The sequence below is a fragment of the Phalacrocorax aristotelis genome, chromosome 2 (genome assembly GCF_949628215.1).
Source record: "Phalacrocorax aristotelis chromosome 2, bGulAri2.1, whole genome shotgun sequence".
In the NCBI taxonomy this organism is placed as follows: Eukaryota; Metazoa; Chordata; class Aves; order Suliformes; family Phalacrocoracidae; genus Phalacrocorax; species Phalacrocorax aristotelis.
Genome location: NC_134277.1, coordinates 32,118,449 through 32,138,584, shown reverse-complemented (window position 1 = coordinate 32,138,584; position 20,136 = coordinate 32,118,449). Strand labels below are relative to the sequence as shown.

At 36.8% G+C, this 20,136-nt stretch overlaps 1 protein-coding gene across 3 annotated transcripts in view; it reads left to right on the top strand.

Annotated features, from left to right (window-relative positions):
- Positions 1–20,136, top strand: part of DGKB (diacylglycerol kinase beta) — a 364,782-nt gene that overhangs the window by 78,755 nt on the left and 265,891 nt on the right. For all 3 annotated transcript variants that reach the window (XM_075082948.1, XM_075082947.1, XM_075082945.1), the window contains exons 4-6: positions 9,987–10,140; positions 13,019–13,054; positions 14,625–14,765. In XM_075082948.1, the coding sequence (XP_074939049.1) occupies positions 9,987–10,140; positions 13,019–13,054; positions 14,625–14,765 (331 nt within the window). The remainder of the gene's footprint in view (positions 1–9,986; positions 10,141–13,018; positions 13,055–14,624; positions 14,766–20,136) is intronic.

Genomic DNA, 20,136 nt, shown 5'->3' with positions numbered 1-20,136 from the left:
ACTGATTTGTGATGTCTATTCAGTGTATGTTGGCACAGACCATACACATAAATGTATAATTTTTCACAATATGCATACTTGGATTTTTCTTGTTCTTACATTTCTGTGTATCATCAGTAAATCAGAAGAGCAAATTTTAAAATTGCACAACTTAACTGCAGTAAGAGAAAGGAAGTAGTCAAATGCTCACAGCGTAGTATTTCCTTTTTTTCACTAGTTCCCCACTTGTCCCCACTCTGCATGCATCAGTTCTGCTCTGTGAGATGGAGGAACAAGGGATGAGCTCCTGCAGCTGGCTTGCTATACCTATAATCACCTTCATAGTTAGGGACACTCCAGCCTGAAATGCATAATTTAGGGGATATTAACTTCTGCTTACCCCACAGGGGAGAAAGGCTTAATTGGCGTGGGGGACCCAATAGCTGTATGAATACTTCATATCTTGTAAGAAGTAAGAGGCCAGTGAAAATTGCTGACAGCGTGTCAAATCGTTGGTTTAGTGTTTCCTGTGTGTTCTTGCTTATGGTTCCTATGGGCCCCAGGTGCTTATTTCCTCAGCTCCCACCAACGCAGATTTTTACTACAAAACAGGTAAATTGTGGGAAGTTTTGTGACATCATCAATTTTAAGAAGGTAGAAAGCAACATTGTTGTATATGGCCAGTCACCTGAGATCAGTCCTATTCAGTATGTAGCGGAGGATGAGCAGAACATTGTATATTTGCTCTGCATTGTGGAAGGACAGGTTTCTGTTCTCTGCAGAGCATGGAATTTGTAGAGGTGATCCTATGCTTTCAGTTATCCAGGATAGATCTTTTAAGGTGGATTTTACGACCTACTAACCTGGCAATACAGGAGGAGTTCAGCCTCCTTTTTCTGACTGGCATACAAATGTTAGAAACCATTCTGCTGTCTGGACAGAACCAGGTTTTTAAGGCACCTCCATAGCCTGTTGTAGCCATAATAAGAAGATCAGGGAGCTGAGCAATTCCTGTATTTTCAGTTGAGTATTGGTCTGTGTATGTCTGATACAAAATTAGAAAACACCTGAAATTGTCTGTTATTTTCCAAGCACGGTCATAGCTGCTACTTGGAAACCAGTCCTTCAGTTCCTGTTTTTCCTGAGATTCAGAAGCTCATCCTCTATGAACTAGCACTAAATTAGTGTAATGTATTTATCAGTGACTGCTCGAGAAAAAACAGAACTCATCATAGTAATTGGAGGGTTTTTTTTTTAGCATATAAATGGACTGACCTCCATTTCTTTTTTCCTTGGAGTCCCACACATTCTGGGAATCTGGGATTGAAAAGAAACTGAAGAGTGGGAAGTGAGAGCTCGCTTTTATGACACTGGTGTAGAGTAGAATGAGAAGTAAGATGTATACGTGCTTTAGTGGTATTAGTAAGGTAAAAATGTTCTCATCACTTATCTATGAGATGCATGGGGTAGCTGCAAAGAAATGTGCATACAGTCATGACAGTGCTGTGGAAAATAATGGTTGCTTTATTGTCAGTTTTGTAGTGTTCCGTGCAGTAACAGAAGAATAAAATTCCAGACTACTTTGTTAACCGAGATTAAAGCGAGATTTTTTTAATACGTATAAAAATCCAAAGCTCACTTTAATATTTTTAAGTTTGTTTCTTCAGAGTATTCTTACGTGATCAGTGTCATCCTGGAAACTCTCTTGAAAAATGTAGTTTATCCTGAAAACTGTAATTTATTTATCTTGTCAGTTGCCAGGACTTTGATCTCTTGGTGACTTTCAGCTCTGCAGTCAAGATTCCTTAGTAACATTTTTTTCTAGTTCAATGATTGTCATTTGTATGTATCTTTTTATGTGTGCTTACTGTTCCGTCATAGGATTTCCTGTGGTATGTTGAAAAGGATATGCTAGTGATCAGATTCCTGAGGCAGAGAAGGAGAAAAAAAGCTCAGGTTAAAGAATTTTCTACACAATTGGCTTTCTGAACGTATTGTGATAGAAAAATAGGGAAGCATCTCAGAATGCTTGGTCAAAGCCATTAAGGAGTTTTCCAAGAGCTTTTAGCAGCTGGGGAAGATGGAAATACAATGCTTCCTATGGAGGGACTTTCTTTTAGATCTTGCCTCACTTCTTACACTGAGCTCAGATTATTCCTTATAACTCAAAAGCCCGCTCCTTGTCTGCCCCTTCACCATTTTCCTTAATAGTGTCTAGCAGCTACTGCAAGTTGGTTGCCTATAGATGTGGTTGAAATCTCTCAAGAGTCCAAATCTGGGGTCTGTAGCTCATTTCCAGCCTTTCTCCCCACCCCATGCACGCTTACCCAGTGATGCTTTCTTGGCTGCTGCCAGAATGGAGGAAAAGAATTAAGGAGCCAGATATGCAGTGGGGACAGAGGTGCTAATGAGTTTGGAGGAAGGATTGGTAGTCACTGCTGTTTCCCCCTGTGCCTGCCTGGCTCAGATGTTACCTCCCCACGTACTCCAGTCTGTCCATAAGTGGCATTGTCTCCCTCTCTCCAGATTTTTAGTTTAGACAAAATAGGTGCTATATGGTGTTATCTTTTGCAGCTCCACTTTGTATATCCATATAGCTAGTGTAGTTTTAGTTTCATATTCTGGTATTTTACACTATGTGTAAGACATTGTAATTGAGTTCCTTGAGTAACTGTTTTTTATTATCATATTTCAAGAATATTATTATGAGGATAATTCTTGGCCTAATTATTTCTGTTTTATCCTGGTTCTTAAAGGGCTATTTGAGGGAAGGAATTTTCTTCAAAGTAATGGGAGTTGGCAGAGCAAATCCTAATTGTGTTTGTAGTTTACTTGTGAAGTGAAGGATGCCATAAGCTTTAGAAAAATTTCCACCACAACGCATTGGTTGGGTATGGGTTCTTTAACAAGACAAATTTGGTTGAAACTGAAGATCTGAGCAAATCTGTCTATATTTGCTTAGTTAGACATCTTAAGAGGAATGTTCTCGTGGTATTTGGAAATAAGTCAGATTAGTCTGTCTTGTTTCACTGTTATAAAAACTACTTCTCTTATTCTTAAACATAGGAAAGTAATAGTGAGTTATTTACACTGAGGGAACATTTTGTATGTAATCTGTTCCTGGCATTAACATTACAAAAAATCCCCCAGACCTGTTAAGTCTTTTGGAATAATGTATATTTGCCAAAATTTAATTGTAAAAAATATGCAACATGTGAGATGACATGTTATAGTCCTAGAGGCACTGAATGATTTTTCTGAACAATCTATAATTGCTGTTTGCTGTTTCATATCATAAATAATACTGTATATAATATTATGTATACATAAATATTTATTTTTATATATGCAATACATAAATTTGTTCTGTTTCTTTTAGCATAGGCTTACATCCAAAATGGGTTACTTCTACTCTGAGTGAAGTTAGCACCCAAATCTGGTATGGCAATTTAAAAAAGAAAAGAAATAAAAAAGTTGTCTCAGCCATTTTCTATAAACTTTACCTAAGCACCTTAAATTCTTCCATGTGTCCAGACGTGCTGCCATAACAGCTGAAAAATTTTGGTATCTGTTTTGATACATCTCCCTGATGAGCGTGATCTCTTAAACATATTCAGATCACCTCCTCATCAAAGGACTAGTTCAGTAATTCATTCAGTAACAATTTTAAAGTAAATATTTAATCATTTTGTTGGCATAGACGTACAGAAACCTCTTTTCCCCTCAGTGAATCTTCAGCTCTTTTCTGATATTTGGGAACTCTCTAGAGAAAGAGGTACAAATTTGAATTTCCCCAGGCAATGAAGGGAATTCAGCTGAGGTAACCCCCACTGGGGAGGTGTTTTTACCAGATTTTTTTTCGAAGAGACGGGAAGCACTCTCTCTGTGCTTTCCAGAAGGAAATGGTGGCCTCCACTGTACTTGGTGCACAGTCCCTTTCTTTTTAGTGGTTGTTTTTTGTGGTTTTTTTTTAATGTGTGTGAACATGTATTGCGAGACCTGATAACACAGGTTTGTGTACTCTAATTGTCTTAGATGTGAGGCAAATAATGAAATTGGCAATCCAGTGAAGGTTGTAACATTTTTGTTCATATTCAGAAACGAGTCTGTGGACATCTTAGGAAGTAAAAACCTAAAGGGTTTATCAACTGTGCGTGCTTTATGGATTAGTAGCACTTGAGAGTCCTTCAAGATCCCGGTATGAATAAGGGCATCAGTATAATACCGATGTCCAGCTTTAGGCTTCTTTGTTCCTTTTCTGAACTGGCTCATATTGTTCTCATTAGACTATAATTAGCTGCTTCATTTTACAGTTATGAAATCAAGTAAGAGGCTTCTGAGTCTACACAGTGTTGTGAGGTAAAAGTCATGCCTTATCACAGTGTATTAATCAATGGGCACAGTGAATAAAGGCGTAAAAGACCCCTTAGGATGCCTATCTCTGTAAATCTGTGTTATTTAGTTGGATGCAGTGGGGCAAATCCAGAACCTTCTTTCTGTGCTCAGTCAGTCATTTAGAACTCATTATAAACTTTGGCCTCTTTCTTCTTTTTCAGTTTATTGCACAGATCTGTTTGTGGGGAGCTTACAGGGAAGCAATACTTATGGATTAAATTCTTCTTGGCAGTTTAGTGCTGGGATTAATTTTGAAATATTGTGGATGGTTAATTAAATGTTATGGATTGTCTCTGATAATTTATCACATGGAAAAGATGCACATTTTTAATTTCCCTTTGCACTGAGTCATAGTGAGTCCAGTTTCATGTTTAATTTCAGAAAAGCTAGAAAATGTTTAATGGTTGACACATTATATTTGCTAAAAAGAATTTAAAACTTGAAACTGCAGTTTTGCTTCTGCCTCCTGTTCTTTGTATTTTCTTTTCTCCAAGATAGATATATACCTTGCTTTTGAATTTCAGGAAATTGGAAACATTGATAATATCTATAAATGGGAAATGATAATAATGAGAAGTGCTTCTAAAAATAGTAGGAAAATTAATTTTATATGGATGTTATGGTTTAAATTAGCTGAAACTCAATGCTGTTTTTGAATATATGCTTCTCTGGGCTTACCAAATGAACTTTTATTACCCAATAATATAGAAGACTATAAAGATTTATAAAGTCTTGTTTTGTAAAGTTTATCTTTGTAAGATGTAAGGAAAGGGGCTCCAGTAAACTTGGTGAATCAGTTGTTTAACATATAAAAAGAGGAATCCAGTTATATATGATTAACATAAAAACACCTACCTTTCTGTGATCTACAGGCAAGGCGTTTGGTACCTCTTTTATTTGAATCAAAGCCAAAACAGAACAGATTATTCCCCCACCTCCACCCCCTTCTCTCCTCAGAAGATTTATGACAAATTATTTGAAAGGTCTTTCGCAGTCCTCCAAGTAACTATTGCCTGCTTCAGCCATGTCCTTATATATCTCCCTGTTATGTTGAAAATTTTCCTGAGATCCCTGAACTTGTGATCATAATCTCCCTGTGCCCTGATAGTCTTCTGTGAAATGGCATGAATTAATTCATGTGCCAGGTTAATTATAGTCAGTTTGATACATCCTCTCACGCTCTCATCCCCTCACTTGGGAAACATTGTAGAAAATGCCTTCTGAAATGCTAAATCATTCTTTCTCAGGTTCATTTGAATTCAGCTGGAGCTTCTTGAAGCTAAGCAACTGTTGAAAATTAAGCAATTAGCCTGCATGCTTAAGAAAACAACATCCTCCATTATGGCTTATAGATTATTCTGGTATTACTGGTCTGAACCGCTTAACTAATGCTTGCAAATTCATTTACAGAAATAAATTATTTTCAAACTATACCAAAATTTATTGGAATTTTTCATCTGAGAAATTTTGATATGACGCTGAGATTTAAAAGAAAGGTGTTGTGGTTGACATAGCAGAGTGAGCATGATCCATGTTAGTCTGGAAAGGTTAATGTCCTCTGCTTTCCTTTTTTTGTGTTTTTGCTTACCAAAACATTGTACGGTTCCTTTGAAAAGTAGCTGGGGTTGGGGGGAAACACTAGTAATTAGAAGAAGGGGTAGTTACTTACTGAAGCATCTTTATATTTTAGAATTGTGAAGTTCTATAAAGAAAAAAGAAAAATACTATATAATTGCAGAATAGAGAAATGCTCACGCTATTGTGTATTGTTTTCTCTTCTGTGAAAGTTATTTTAAAGTAAGCTGAGCAAATGTTTTGCATCTCTGAGTATTCTATTCTAAATGAACCATAGTCAGTACTAAAACTTCTATTTGGTGATAATACTCTTAACTATAAGTTTTCTACAGTGGTCCTCACAGGATTTCTTTTAAGAAATTATTCAATTTTTCTACAGTTACTTAATGGCTTATGCATATTACAGTGAGAGAGAGATGATAGAGAAAGCACTGGGAGTAATTTTAAGTGGGACTTTTTTGAAAGCTCACCCCTTTTCTTGTTGGAAGGCTAGATGGATAATTTAAACTACTCCTAGATCTGCTATTGTCTAGCTCAGTTCTGTTATTTACTGTATATACATTTACAAAATCACATTTCCAGAAATGACTGGATTATTTAGAGGTCAGTTCTGATAGGATAATCTACACCAAGTACATTAGGTCCTCTTGAAAATGTTTTTCAGCTATGGAGTATTAGAATAATGGATTTTGTGTTTGGTTTGGATTTTGTGGGTGTTTTGTTTTTTTGGGTTTTTTTCCCCTCTGCTTCCCCCCCCCCCCGCCCCAATACAGGAAAGAACATAATCGCAGGGCTCTATGCATGGATCTCCTTCAGGCAGGACTGTTGCACATTTGTTTGTTACAACATGTGGTTTTGCATCTGCGTTTTGGGCTATTATTATTGACATTTCTGATTCAAGTCGCTTAAAAGCTCCTAACTAACTTTCAGCATCATTTGAAAGCTTTTGGGTATGCAGTGTCTGAACTCTCGTTGTATGAATGTTGCTGCTTCCCTGGGGGAATACAGGTCAGAGAGCATGTGAGAGGAGAGGATAAAGCACTTCCAGCTAAAGAAATCTGACTGTTGGACAACCTTATAGAACAACCACCCACTTTCGTTTTTCCTTTGCTGAGCACCTTAATCAGTGGCAGTCAGGGTGTCAAATATAATAAATGGACATGACAGCCAAGTCATGTGTTACTGTGGTATCTGTTGTTTTTCCTGGCCAGAAAATATAAGTCAGTTTAGAACACTTGCTTTGAAGAACACTGGGGTTAATGATAATCTGAACATCTTCAGAATGTATTGAGAAGTTTGAACAACTTTGAGAGAGTCTTCAGGAAGAAAGAAACACATAATTTTAACCTTACTTACTAATCCACATCTCTATCCAGACATAATTCTGAGCCTATAAATTGAAAAAGATGTAGCATTAGGGATTCAGTTATTGCTGGAAGCTTGGAGGAAAAATATCATTCAGGCAGCAGTTAAAACTCAAAGTAGCTGTAAACTTGAGGAATATTTTTGGCAGTATATACATAAAATACACAGACAAGGTAAATAAAAGAAAGCTTTATGTAATACACAGGTATTTTATATGTCCATCCATAGACTTTAACTTAAATGGGATTATAATTTGTTTTTCTGTTTTCCTTTATCACGTAGTTGTTATTCTTTGTATGTAATTTAGTGAAATAGCCAAGATACATTTCATTAATGAACAGTCTAACAAAGCAATTTCACATTGTTAAAGTCAGTTGATTTAGTGATTAATGTATTTGTTATACTTGCAGATAGAAAATACATTTATATGGTATAAACTAATGACCAGTTTACTTGGATGCTGTTGCAAATCCTGTTGCCGTTGTGGTTTCATATTTTATAAACAGTGAATTAAATGTCAGTGACTTTATTACTGAGGAGAAACATAAATTTTGTAGCATGAGTGAAACAATGTATGATTTGCCAAAGTAGGAGAGAGTGGCTGAAACTATATGATGAGACAAAGATAGTTAGTCCATGACCAAGCTGATTATTTCCATTTTATTCCCAGCCTGAGCCTTGTGGAGGTAATTTTTTTTCAGGCTCTGCTATTTTTGTTTTCAATAGGTCAGAGTTTTATTGATTTAACTGAATTTCTTACTCAGATGAGGTGTTCTGGATTAGAAGCTCAGCATAGATACCCTCTTGCTAAGCTTGCATTCCTAATAATAATGACTTGAACAAGATCTGTCTAATTTTGCAGTCTGTGTTCTCAGTTCCTAGTAAGGACAGTGATACACATTTAAAACATTACCCTGGGGCAGTTAGGTCTTGGCCTTAATGGAGAACACCTTATTTCATGTGGACATAAAATTTCTACATCTCATAAATATTTAAAAAAAAAAAAGGGGGCTGGGGGGGAGCAAGGCAGGGTCAGAGAAATCCCTGCTCCAAAGTGCTGAAATGATATTAAAATCATTGTAAGAACTATTTATACTGTGACTCAGATTCCAAAGTCACTGAGGCACTTTGAAAATTTAGCTTCAATTTTCTTTTTCTGCCATGGTTTCAAGCTGATTTGCTAGTCTTTTCTTTCCTTATGCTGCATTTGCTGTACTGAATTAAAGGCATTGCAATAGAGTTTTCAGTGGATAAAAGGAGTCTTCCTGAAGCATGGGGAAATGTCTCTAAGTTGATTTTCTGGTATAATGTGGCTTTATCCCTTAATTATTTAATGGTGAAAAGTTGCTGTCCTCTTTGATCTAGAAACAAAGACACCAACATTATGTTTTACAGATTAATGAGTGATAAGCTGTTTTAAAATCACATGTGTAACTGAGTAGCATCATTGATAAGTATACAGTTGTGTCACAGTTATTTCTGAGGTAAAACTGAAATTGTCTTAAGATCTCTCGGTATGTTTCAGGACACCTTTATCTTTAATGGTTCAATATTAGCGGGATAAAATGGGATCACAATGCTTTACATTGCTGTGACCTCATCACAGTCGACAACTTCCTCAAGGGCAGGCAGTGGAGGGGGGAGTGCTGATCTCTCTCTGGTGACCCATGACAGGACTCAAGGGAATGGAAAGAAGCTGTGTCAGGAGAAGCTCAGATTGGTCATTAGGAAAAGGTTCTTCATTGAGAGGGTGGTCGGTCACTGGAAGAGGCTCCTCAGGGAAGCAGTCACAGCACCAAGCCTGCCAGAGCTCAACGAGCATCTGGACAACACTTTTAGTCATACGGTTTAGTGTTAGGTAGTCCTGCAAGGAGCAGAGAGTTGGACTCGATATGGGTCCCTGCCAACTTGAGATATTCTATGATTCTATGATTCATTTTATTACTTAAAACAGGAGAAATCATCAATGAAATCTCATTAATCAGCTCTTACCTTGCTGGTAAAAGCAAAACCAAATTAAACTAAATGACAAATGCTTCAAATCAACAACTTTTTTTAACCTGTAAGTAATGTTTTGCATTTCATCACTCTCATTTGACTATCAGACCCTATTTAAGATACAGTGAGTAGTTTCTCTTTGACTAATACCAACAAAACATGTTACCACCTAGGAAAAGACAAGAGGCCTTCAATTCCCTGAATTAGGCATCCAAAAATCCCCTGCTCATTGTTTGCTAACAGCAGCTGCCTTAACAGCTTTTCCTATGGGAAAAGCTGAGACTTGCTAGGTATGTGCCTGTGAGCTCTGTAGGTGCCTTTGATTGGTTGCAGTTTTGTGTGTGCTGTTAAGCTGTATTCTAATCAAGAAACTAGAGAATATGGAACCTAGTTTTGGGGTCCTGATACAAGTACTCTGAATTTACTTACACTGTCGTCTGGGCTATTGTAGCAATACTATGAGTTTTCAAGGTAATACTTAGTTCAATAATCAGTCACTTTCAAGAATAGGTATGCCAGCCTATGTTTTCAGAAATCAGTATTTTCAAAGGCAGTCTAAAGTTTTTGCTAACAGAATATTATCTGATGGATTAATATGAAAGTTTTTGCAAAACAAATTATTCAAAATACTTGTTAAACTATTTTGTTTTTACATTTTTTTTTCCCCATTCTAGACAATTGATTTAGAGGGGTTCAAGCTGTTCATGAAGACTTTTCTGGAGGCAGAGCTACCAGATGATTTCATTGAGCATCTTTTTACATCATTTAGCAACAAAATCTCTCACTGCAGCCCACTAATAAAAAACAAACCCCAGCACCTTTCTGGAGGTAAGTAATAAAATCACAGTAATATAAGAGGTGAAGGTTCCCTTCCCCTGCTATTTTACTTCTAATAGCTATAAATATATGATATTCTAAACTATATGTATATCTTTTTTGTTCTGGTAATTGAGAAATTGGAGAAACTAACTCAATTATGAACATGAAATATTGGGGGGAAAAAAAGGAAATTAAATGGTTTCATCTTTTTAATTCACAATAATGATGCAGCTGAGACACCCAGTGGACAGTCTTTGTCATGTTAATGCTAATCAGATTGCTATGGTTACATGGTCTTGCTGCCTACTCTACTGTATAAACACTTAGAAACCTTCAGAGCATCATGCAGGAGGCTCCTGCTGGAGCTCTACAGTTTCTGTGCCCAGTTACTGCTGCTTCTCTTAATTGTCTAGGTGTGATGCTGCTATTAGTAATCTTACATACTTATCGTCTATTGATATTTTAAATGTCCTGTAAGTGTTGGCAGTATTTCTTTTCCCAGTGTAAGGATCTTCTTCAATGCAGTTTGAAATTTTCATGCTAAACTGAACATTTTTATTAAAAGTGATTTTGAGTTCAGAGGACATAACGTGTTAAAATACTTCCATGCAAAATACTGTTAACAACTGTCAACTCAGAAAATTTTATAACACTTTTAAAGAAAAGTTGGAGAAGAAATTTAAGGTTACCTTCCTAACTTGAAATATTTGGTTTGGCACTTTAGCAATTTGGGAACTCTACCAAAAGCCAGTAGCTAAAAGCAGAAGCTAGAGTAATTTAATAATAAATTGCATGTTTTGAACAGCTGGGATAGCCAAGCACTTGGAGCAAGTTACCAAAAGGTTTGACGGTTATTTAACCACTTGAATTATTTATATGAAGATTAGGTGCCTTCAAATTGCAACTCATCCAGAAGTTGTGAATTTGGTACAAGTGCCACTAGCTGAAACGTTAGATTTTCTTGCAGATACCAAGCACTGGATTTCCATAGATGCCTCAGTGTACCATAGTAATCATAGGCTTTCAGGTATTACCCATTAAGTCTGATCTGGTTTTTGTTTTTAGTGGATGCCGTTCTCAACTATGTTAAATTGATGGGTGTCAGTTATTTTTCTTTATTTAAGTTTACAATGCCTGTTATTTCCACTTCTTAGCTTTATGTTTCCTGGCAAAAACAACAAACAACCCAACCAACCAAGAACATTCTATTAGCTGTACGGTGTAAATATTATTGCGGTCTTTAACTGCAGTTAGACTTAACAGAAAAAACCTTTTTCTGCTAGCAAAGCTTGCTTACCATATTGATGGTATGATTCTTCATATAAATTTTGTTTTCATTTGAATTTAAGTTTTCAAGTATCTTTTTTTTATCCTTTCTAATCAGAACTGCTGTGGACACATCTCCTTCCACAAATATCTGCTGTGTAGGTAGTACATTTCCAACTTATTGGGCTCTTATTGTTAGTTACTGAGACTGGTTCCATGTGCAGAGTAGTAGGCTTAGTAGACTATAGTGTAATTAGTTGTGTGGACTATTCAAAATACTGTTGCTAATTACAGTTCTGATAATGACTTACTCACAGGTTTGGGCAAGTCACTTAGACTCGTGATTCAGTCCCTTGCCCTTAAAGATGCTTTGCAACAGAATCTCTAAGGGCATATCTACATGTGTTCTTTATTGTACGCTGCAGGATATATTTTGGATGTCATAAATTGACAGCATTGCATCTTTTTTCAACTATGAATATAGATCCTGTTGCCTAAAAAGTCTCAGCAGCACAATTTCACTTCCACTTTCATCACTTCTAATTTTTCATTGAAGTTTTCATCATGAGTAGCAATCAGCAATAAACATGTACTTTACCAGCCACGAAAATTTGTTATCTTTTACACTTAACATTTTTTGCCTGATAACTCCAATAGAAGCTGCCATTTAATGGTACATATTTATTTATTATGCTGTGTTTTTACATATGTTGTCTGACTACAGTTATTTTTAAAAAAGTAATCTTTTATCATTCTGGTGTTGTATTTCCATGGTTTTGACACTTCATATGTAGAAATGATAACAGGTGGTTTTAGGTTGATGCCAGATTTACAGCTAAATTCTGCCCAGTATAGGCCATACTCAGCTTTATTCACTTTCACTATAATTGTCTCTGATAGATTTTATTCTTAAATAATGGTAAAATAGTGGTAAAATAATAATAACAACAGTAATAATAATTATAGTAATAATTATTACGGTCATTGTTGTTGTTGTTTAAACTGTGTACTGAATTTCTTACTGTAATGCTACTTACTAAAATTTTTTTCTCCATCTCTCACTTTTCCCAGTTTGTAGTTAATTTTAATCTTTTCCTGTTAGTAAGGACTTTAGAAATAATATAGCGTGAGACCAGATTAGTAGTCTTCCATATGTATTTAGTGTCATACCAGAAGGACTATTTGATACATTGTTATATCCAAAGCATGTTCAGGGACGCAATTCAGTTCACCTCATGCAAGTTATTTATGCTTGAAAATATATGGTTCGTATTGTAAGTCAATTGCACGAGATTTAAACTAGATGTTACATCTTTTTAATTTGTAGCATTTAAAGGGAAAAAATGTGCATTGGTACATTTTGATGTGCAAATGAAAATTATGGAAACCTTTGTTTTAGGATATCTAGTAATTTTTTACCAATAGTGGAAAAACCCCTGACCATACTGGGAAATAAATTTGTTAGGAACAGTTGGCATTCTTCTGGAAAACGGAAAGGTATATGAGAGCTAGAGAAGATCACAAGAAAAGTAGCAGGGTTCATAAATCTCTCTGGTATGTGTCTGTTTTTTACTTAGTTTCTCTTGGTCCACTCATGTCTGTTTCTAAATTGTATTTTCAGTTAAGGTGTCTGAAGAGAGATGGAAACAGATGCCAGGTAAGCAGCGGCACTGCAAGTCAGCACATTGCAGCCACCCCTCTCCCACCACTGATTATGAAGTAATACTTTAACCTGTACCTTGTAGCTGATAATAAGATAAAAGATACCTTAACATTTGTTTACCTTTTCATTTGGATTTCAGGACTATACATTTTTGAGATTAGTTAGCCCAAGTTTTATAATTTTTTTTTATTCTGTGCATAAGATTCACCTCAGACCGGAATGTGAACTATTTGTGTAAATTGTGTGAAAAAAGTTAACATCTTAATTGATTAACATTTTATAATGTCTTAATTTTAAGGGCACTTAACTGTCATGCAAGCTTATTTAATAAAACATTGCCGTATTAAATCATCTTATTCATTTAAATATTTACTTTCAGTGTTTATTATCTGCCTGAAACCATGAACATGAACTTGATTCAAAGATATATATTCTGCATGCCAATTTGCTCTTATTTACTCATTTTTATTTTTTTTTAACATGTGTACCTCAGTAGACCTTTGAAAATGTCTTCAGACTTTAATGGAGATTTTCAAGATTAAAAAAGGGGGGGAAACCCACCAGAATTCTGTTTCCATTTGCTACAGTAATTAACCTGTCCAAGACAAATGGATGAGAGAAATTATGTATGCAGATTATCTGTGCAACGACAAATCTGTTCTGAATTAGTTGCAGAAAATATTTAAGAACAGTAAATCCTTTTGTAAAGTTTCTCTTTTAACATCACTAACGTCAGTGAGAAATGTAACAAACTTGTAAAGAAAGTTTTAATACTGCTTTCGCTCTGTTCTCCTGCCCTTCCCTTTTTTTCCCCTCTAGTTATTGGTACTGCAGATTCTAGTAATATAATCAGGACCGGTCATATTGATGTTCTCTTGAAACAAAAAGTTTGGCAATGTTGAAACTTGTATTCCAAGTGGTATGCTGGAACTGCTTTTGATCACAACGTTTGAGCAATTATTATGACTATTATTTAAATTCTGTGTTTATATTCATAGTATTCTGTGGCTGACGCTTCCCTGTTTTAAATCTGTATTGCTCTGACATACATCTGTCTGTGTTTTTGGGAAGGCTACATACTTGGATATTATCAGAGTTTTCTTTGACAGTAAAACATCTTCAATTACTATAGCTGGTGTCAATCTATAGGTTAGATGAAGCTTCTACAAGCACAAGGAAGTGGCTGCAGCATTAGGCAGGGATTGTTTTAATATTTAAATTAACATGTAATGTAGTAGAATAAAAGTATTCACCAAATTTTCTTGTAGTCAAATGACATCAGATCAACGCAAATGAAAAAAAGGGTTATGGCATTCCCATAATTGATTTTTTTTTCAATAGTTTGCTTTATCTGTAGAATACTTTAGAACCTTACTGTCATTTTAATTGTGCCTTTCCTGGGTAAACTATGAACATGAATTGTTTTAAAACTGCACATTTATATTTAAATTAAGAAGTCATCTGAGATTCACATAAAATGAAGATGCATGTATGCAAGAGTTATGTTTTCATTTTCTGCTTATATCTTACACTAAGACTAACAAAGGCTATGTGTTATTTCCAGGTCTGAGACTTAACAAAGGTACCTCTACATCCCGACCTCCTACTCCTGCCAACTTACATTTGCCAGACATGATCCAGCTGAAAGATATTGTTTGCTATTTATCACTGCTAGAAAGAGGAAGACCTGAAGACAAGCTAGAATGTATGTTCTTTTTTTTTTAATTAATGTTATATATTTATTTCAATAAGCCATCAAAAAATCTGTTTCTAAATTTTCTGAGTTTCAGACTCAGTTTTGAGTAGCTGCATTATAAAAATATGGTTCTTACTGATCATTATTGCAGAAATGGTCTTTTATTCTTGCTAATAGATTAATCTGATGAGCTTTTAACTACATTCTTTCTATCTAGCATGTGCTAAGATGGGGCATAAGGATCATACATTCTGCAGTTAAAATAATCCTTCCTATACTGTTGTCTTTTGTTTAGTATCAGATCTGAGAAAAACAAATTAAATATACTGAGGATGCTTAGAGATATAGAAGTGGCGAATAATCTGTAGAAAACAAGCTAATTCAAAGAATAGTTCTTAATATAGGCCATGGGCTCTATAATATCACAGAATCACAGAACGGTAGGGGTTGGAAGGGACCTCTGGAGATCATCTTGTCCAACCCCCCTGCTTTAGCAGGCACACCTAGAGCAGGGGGCACAGGAACGCATCCAGGTGAGTTTTTAATGTCTGGGCAGCCTCCCTGGGCAGCCTGTTCCACCGCTCTCTCACCCTCACAGTAAAAAAGTTTTTTTCTCATATTGAGGTGGAACTTCCTGTGTTCCAGCTTGTGCCCATTGACCCTTGTCCTGTCATTGGGCACTGTTGAAAAGAGCCTAGTCCCATCATCCTGACATCCACCCTTTAGATATTTGTAGGTATTGATGAAATCCTCCCTCAGCCTTCTCTTCTCCAGGCTGAATAAACCCAAGCCTCTCAGCCTTTCCTCATAAGGGAGATGCTCCAGTCCCCTGATCATCTTGGTAGCTCTGCCGCACTTGCTCAAGCAGTTCCACATTGTTCTTAAACTGGGGGGCCCAAAACTGGACACAGTACTCCAAATGTGCCCTCACCATGACAGAGTAGAGATGGAGGATAACCTCTCTCGACCTGCTGGCCACACTCCTTTTAATGCAGCCCAGAATATTGTTGGCCGCCTTGGCCACAAGGGCACAGTGCTGGCTCATGGTCAACTTGTTGTTGTCGTGGTTTAGCCCCAGTCAGCAACCAAGCACCACGCAGCCGCTTGCTCACTCCTCCCTGGTGGGACAGGGGAGAGAATCAGAAGTGTAAAAGTGAGGTAACTCATGGTTTGAGATAAAGACAGTTTAGTAGGTAAAGCAGAAACTGCGCGCGGAAGCAAAGCAAAACAAGGAATTCATTCACCACTTCCCATGGGCAGGCAGGTGTTCAGCCATCTCCAGGAAAGCAGGGCTCCATCACACGTAACGGTTACTTGGGAAGACAAACACCATTACTCCAAAATGTCCCCCCTCCCTTCTTCTTTCCCAGCTTTATATACTGAGCATGACGTCATATGGTATGGAATATCCCATTGGTCAGTTTGGGTCAGCTGTCCCAGTTGTGTCCCCTCCCAGCTTCTTGTGCACCTGGCAGAGCATGGGGAGCTGAAAAAGTCCTTGACCAGTGTAAGCGGTACTTAGCAACAACTAAAACATCTCCATGTTATCACCACTGTCTGCAGCAAAAATCCAAAACATAGTCCCATACTAGCTACTACAAAGAAATTTAACTCTATCCCAGCTGAAACCAGGACAGTTGTCCACCAGCACTCCCATGTCCTTCTCAACAGAGTCGCTTTCCAGTAGTTCAGCCCCCAGCCTGTACTGGTGCATGGGGTTGTTCCTCCCCAGGTGCAGGACCTTGCACTTGCTCTTGTTGAATTTCATCAGGTTCCCCTTGGCCCAGCTCTCCAGCCTGCCCAGGTCTCGTTGGATGGCAGCACAGCCTTCTGGTGTATCAGCCACACTCCTCCCAGCTTCGTAAATTGGTGAATACAGAAAAGCCAAGAATGATCCAAATCTGCACGACTGTTGGAATGAGTGTTTGAAACTGGAAGTTAGAAATGATTTGATTTTTTTTAATTAGGGGCCTGGTTCATTAAAGCCCAACACCTCTACCTGTTCAAAAAATGCCCAAGAGTTTGATCTGCAAATTGGAGAAAAAAAGAAAGAAACTATGTGCTTCCCCATTATAGAATTTTAAAAGGCAATTTTGCAGATAGCTAAACAGTCAATCCAATCATACAGTCCTTACTGAGACTACACATACTTTGATATATATAGCTGGTCTGTCTATAAAAGAACTGTGGGATCAGACTGTAGTACTGTATGGAAAGTAAGTACTCAATATGATAGGAAATGCAAACAGTAGGCTGCCTCTGCTGGAATGAGAAACTCATTACAAGGTTACATGACTGCATGGTGTTGAAACGTCTTGATGTTTCATTACCTGTGGTTAGCTTGCAAGGACTGCTTTGTACTGTAAGGTCACTGATACCTTTGCCTCAGGAAATATTATAAGGCGCCTCCCCCAGATTTGGTAAAACCAGTCAGTTATCATATGATTAGAGTATGAGGATATGTTCATGATGTGCATTCAGAACAGAGGCACAGAAAAACTAAGATCCTACAACACAACAGCTGTTCTATGGTAGCAAGTTATACAAGCCTTATCAGAGCTCTGAAGAGCTCTGTGCACAAACCATGGAGATCAGTTGCCTCCCCTGGTGTCAGGAACTGGTACAATAAAAATGGGGAGAGACAGGGAACCAGGTGATGATTTTAGTGTAGGGGATGTTCCATGAACTTCCTGCAACAGGAACTGCATAGGGAAAAGGCTATGAACAATGACATGTATGATTTAGGTGCAAGAGAGCCTAACCTAATAAATATATGGTGCTTACATGTTTTGTATATTCACGATCATTTGCATTTACTACATATAATTAAGGACATGGTTACTGTATGTGTTTGTTTTCTACTTTGTCATACAGTGTTGAAATATACCATGTATTGTCACTTTTTAGTGTCTTAAATTTTGGTATATACTCTACCATTAGTATGCAGAACTCCCTGTTGATTTTAGTTGAATTGTCCTTATAAATTAATGGTATAATTTAAACCTTTGTCTGAATTAACTCTATAGCAGTAGGTCCTGTGGCTGTAAGGTAAATTATAAATTAGTAACACTGGAGTGAAAAAAGAAAGGAGTTGCCAATGTTAATATTAATACTAATCTCAAAATATTTTTTTTCTGTTGACAGAAAATGGAAACACTCTGAATCATAGCTGAGTGTTTGGAAACTTGATTCATGACAGCAGAACATGGAAGTGCTGCTTTCAAATAGAATCTGATATAAGCTGGAGGATTTTTTTTAAGATAAAATATGCTAAGAGGAAATAGTGTTTATGTTTTGGATCTATATGATCTATGGATTTTCATATATTTACAAATATTCCAGCAGATAAATAGATTCTCTAACCTATTAACAGTGTATTTCTAGAGGTCTTAAGCACCGTGAACTCACCTGTTTGATATGCTCAGCATACCTATTATTCAAAAGCTATATAGGGCCTGAATATAAGGAATATCCCAAACTTGCCTAGCAGAGATACATTGGAAGAATTTAAGTTCTCTTTTTAAGGTCATATTGCAAATAGTTCAAGGTATTATCTATATTGTTAAGCACCTTCATACTCTGCGGCTCAACCTGTAGACTGTAGAAACCATTTTCTGCTCTCCATGTTGTTTTCACATGTACCAGGCTTTGCTTGCTGGTGTCCACACTATGATTCTTGAAAGTGTAAGACAGACCCCTTGTAAATATGCAGGGTGCTTCTTAAGAGCTGAACAGTTGCGCTTCTTGTAGTTCAATTTTTCTTCCTTTAATGACCCCAACAACAAATTATTTTAGCTCACAATCACATAAGGCTTTATCAGCACATCCCATTCCTCAACTTGTGTGTTTTTATCAGTATATCCAGGGACACATATATCTCTTGTGAAAATGTTCAGAGACATGCGAGGAGGCAGCATGAAGGGCATTAGACACAAACGGTGTGGAGGAAGCATACAACCTCCACAGGTACCACTGCTTTACAAACATAATATGCTTACAAGTGCTCAAACTTCTCTCCAGTAATATGAACAGAAGCTCCAAGAATTATGAGCTGCGAGGTTTTTTGCCAGTTTCTCTTCTCAAGACTCCAGGTTATTCTGTTTCTGTTCTTTCTATACCAACAGAAGCTTCAAGAACACCACACTGTTCTTGTCTATTTTTTGTGGTAATGTTATTAGTTATAGTCTGTCTTTTTGCTATGCTATGCAGTTCTTAGACACTCAGGCTTCTATCAAGAGTGACAGGCCTTACAGTTTTCAAAGTACATGTGCTGGTGAAAATAGAAAGTGCATTCAGCACTTGTTTGTGTATATGTTTTTGAGAATGAATTCCCCAATTTCTTTTCAAAAGAACATAATTTTGAACTTTCAGAATTTCTGGGATGCCACCTTTTGTCATATGCAAGATTAGAAGTCCAGAGGTTGCAGGTGAAAGTATAGCAGTGCAGCGACTGATTTCATATTGATAATTTTATTTTAATACATTTCTAATTATTTACAAAAGGTATGCAGTCTAGTAATAGATATTGAGTGGCCAGTTTGTGCTATCTGGTAAGGGGATATAGAAGATTGACTTGGGTTCTGTAGTTTGCATCAGAACTTTTGTTCAGTTGTTATCATTTTATTGTTGCTTTTTTCTCTTAGAGTGCATAAATCAGCAAGAACATGAACGTTTAGCAGGGTATGAATAGAAAAAAGATTGCATGCCACACCAGTAGCATAGTTTTTCAGAGTCTAGCCAAGAGCACAGATAGAGCCTTTTCACCACGCAATACATACGTAATTGGAGAGACTTTGTTTGCTACAAAGGTGAAACAGTTATAATTGTGCTAATGTCTGTTTTTAAATGACTCATTAGAACTACTGATTCACGTTAAAAGAAAAAAAAAGTTGCAAGTACTACTTCTCTGGAGTGGGAAAAGATCAGGGAGATGCTAAAACTTGCTTTCGTGATAACTGTAGAACATTCTTTCAACCAGTGCATTACAATCACAGAGGAGGAGGAAGGGGAACCAAATGATTTGAACTTTATCACTGAGTGATTGAGTGATTCAGAATAGAAACTGTGAATCCTTAATGGTACCCTTGCCGGATAACATTAGCTGTCATGCTCTGAGCAGCTTTGATAGAAGGCATGCTAGCAGGGACTGTACCAATCTCTGGTGGCTTTTAGCATTAACTGTTGATTTACACTGAAACGTTTCTGCTATGTAATTCACAGGCAAAGATATTTTTATAGGTTTTCTTAGCCTATAACTAATGAATAATAGACCTTTGTAGTCTGAAACAATGTACAACAGTAAATGTACAACAGTAAATGTCTTCAATCTTGTATTACAGCTCTTAAGAGCAGTGTGATGTAGTGGTAAAAATTGCTGAAG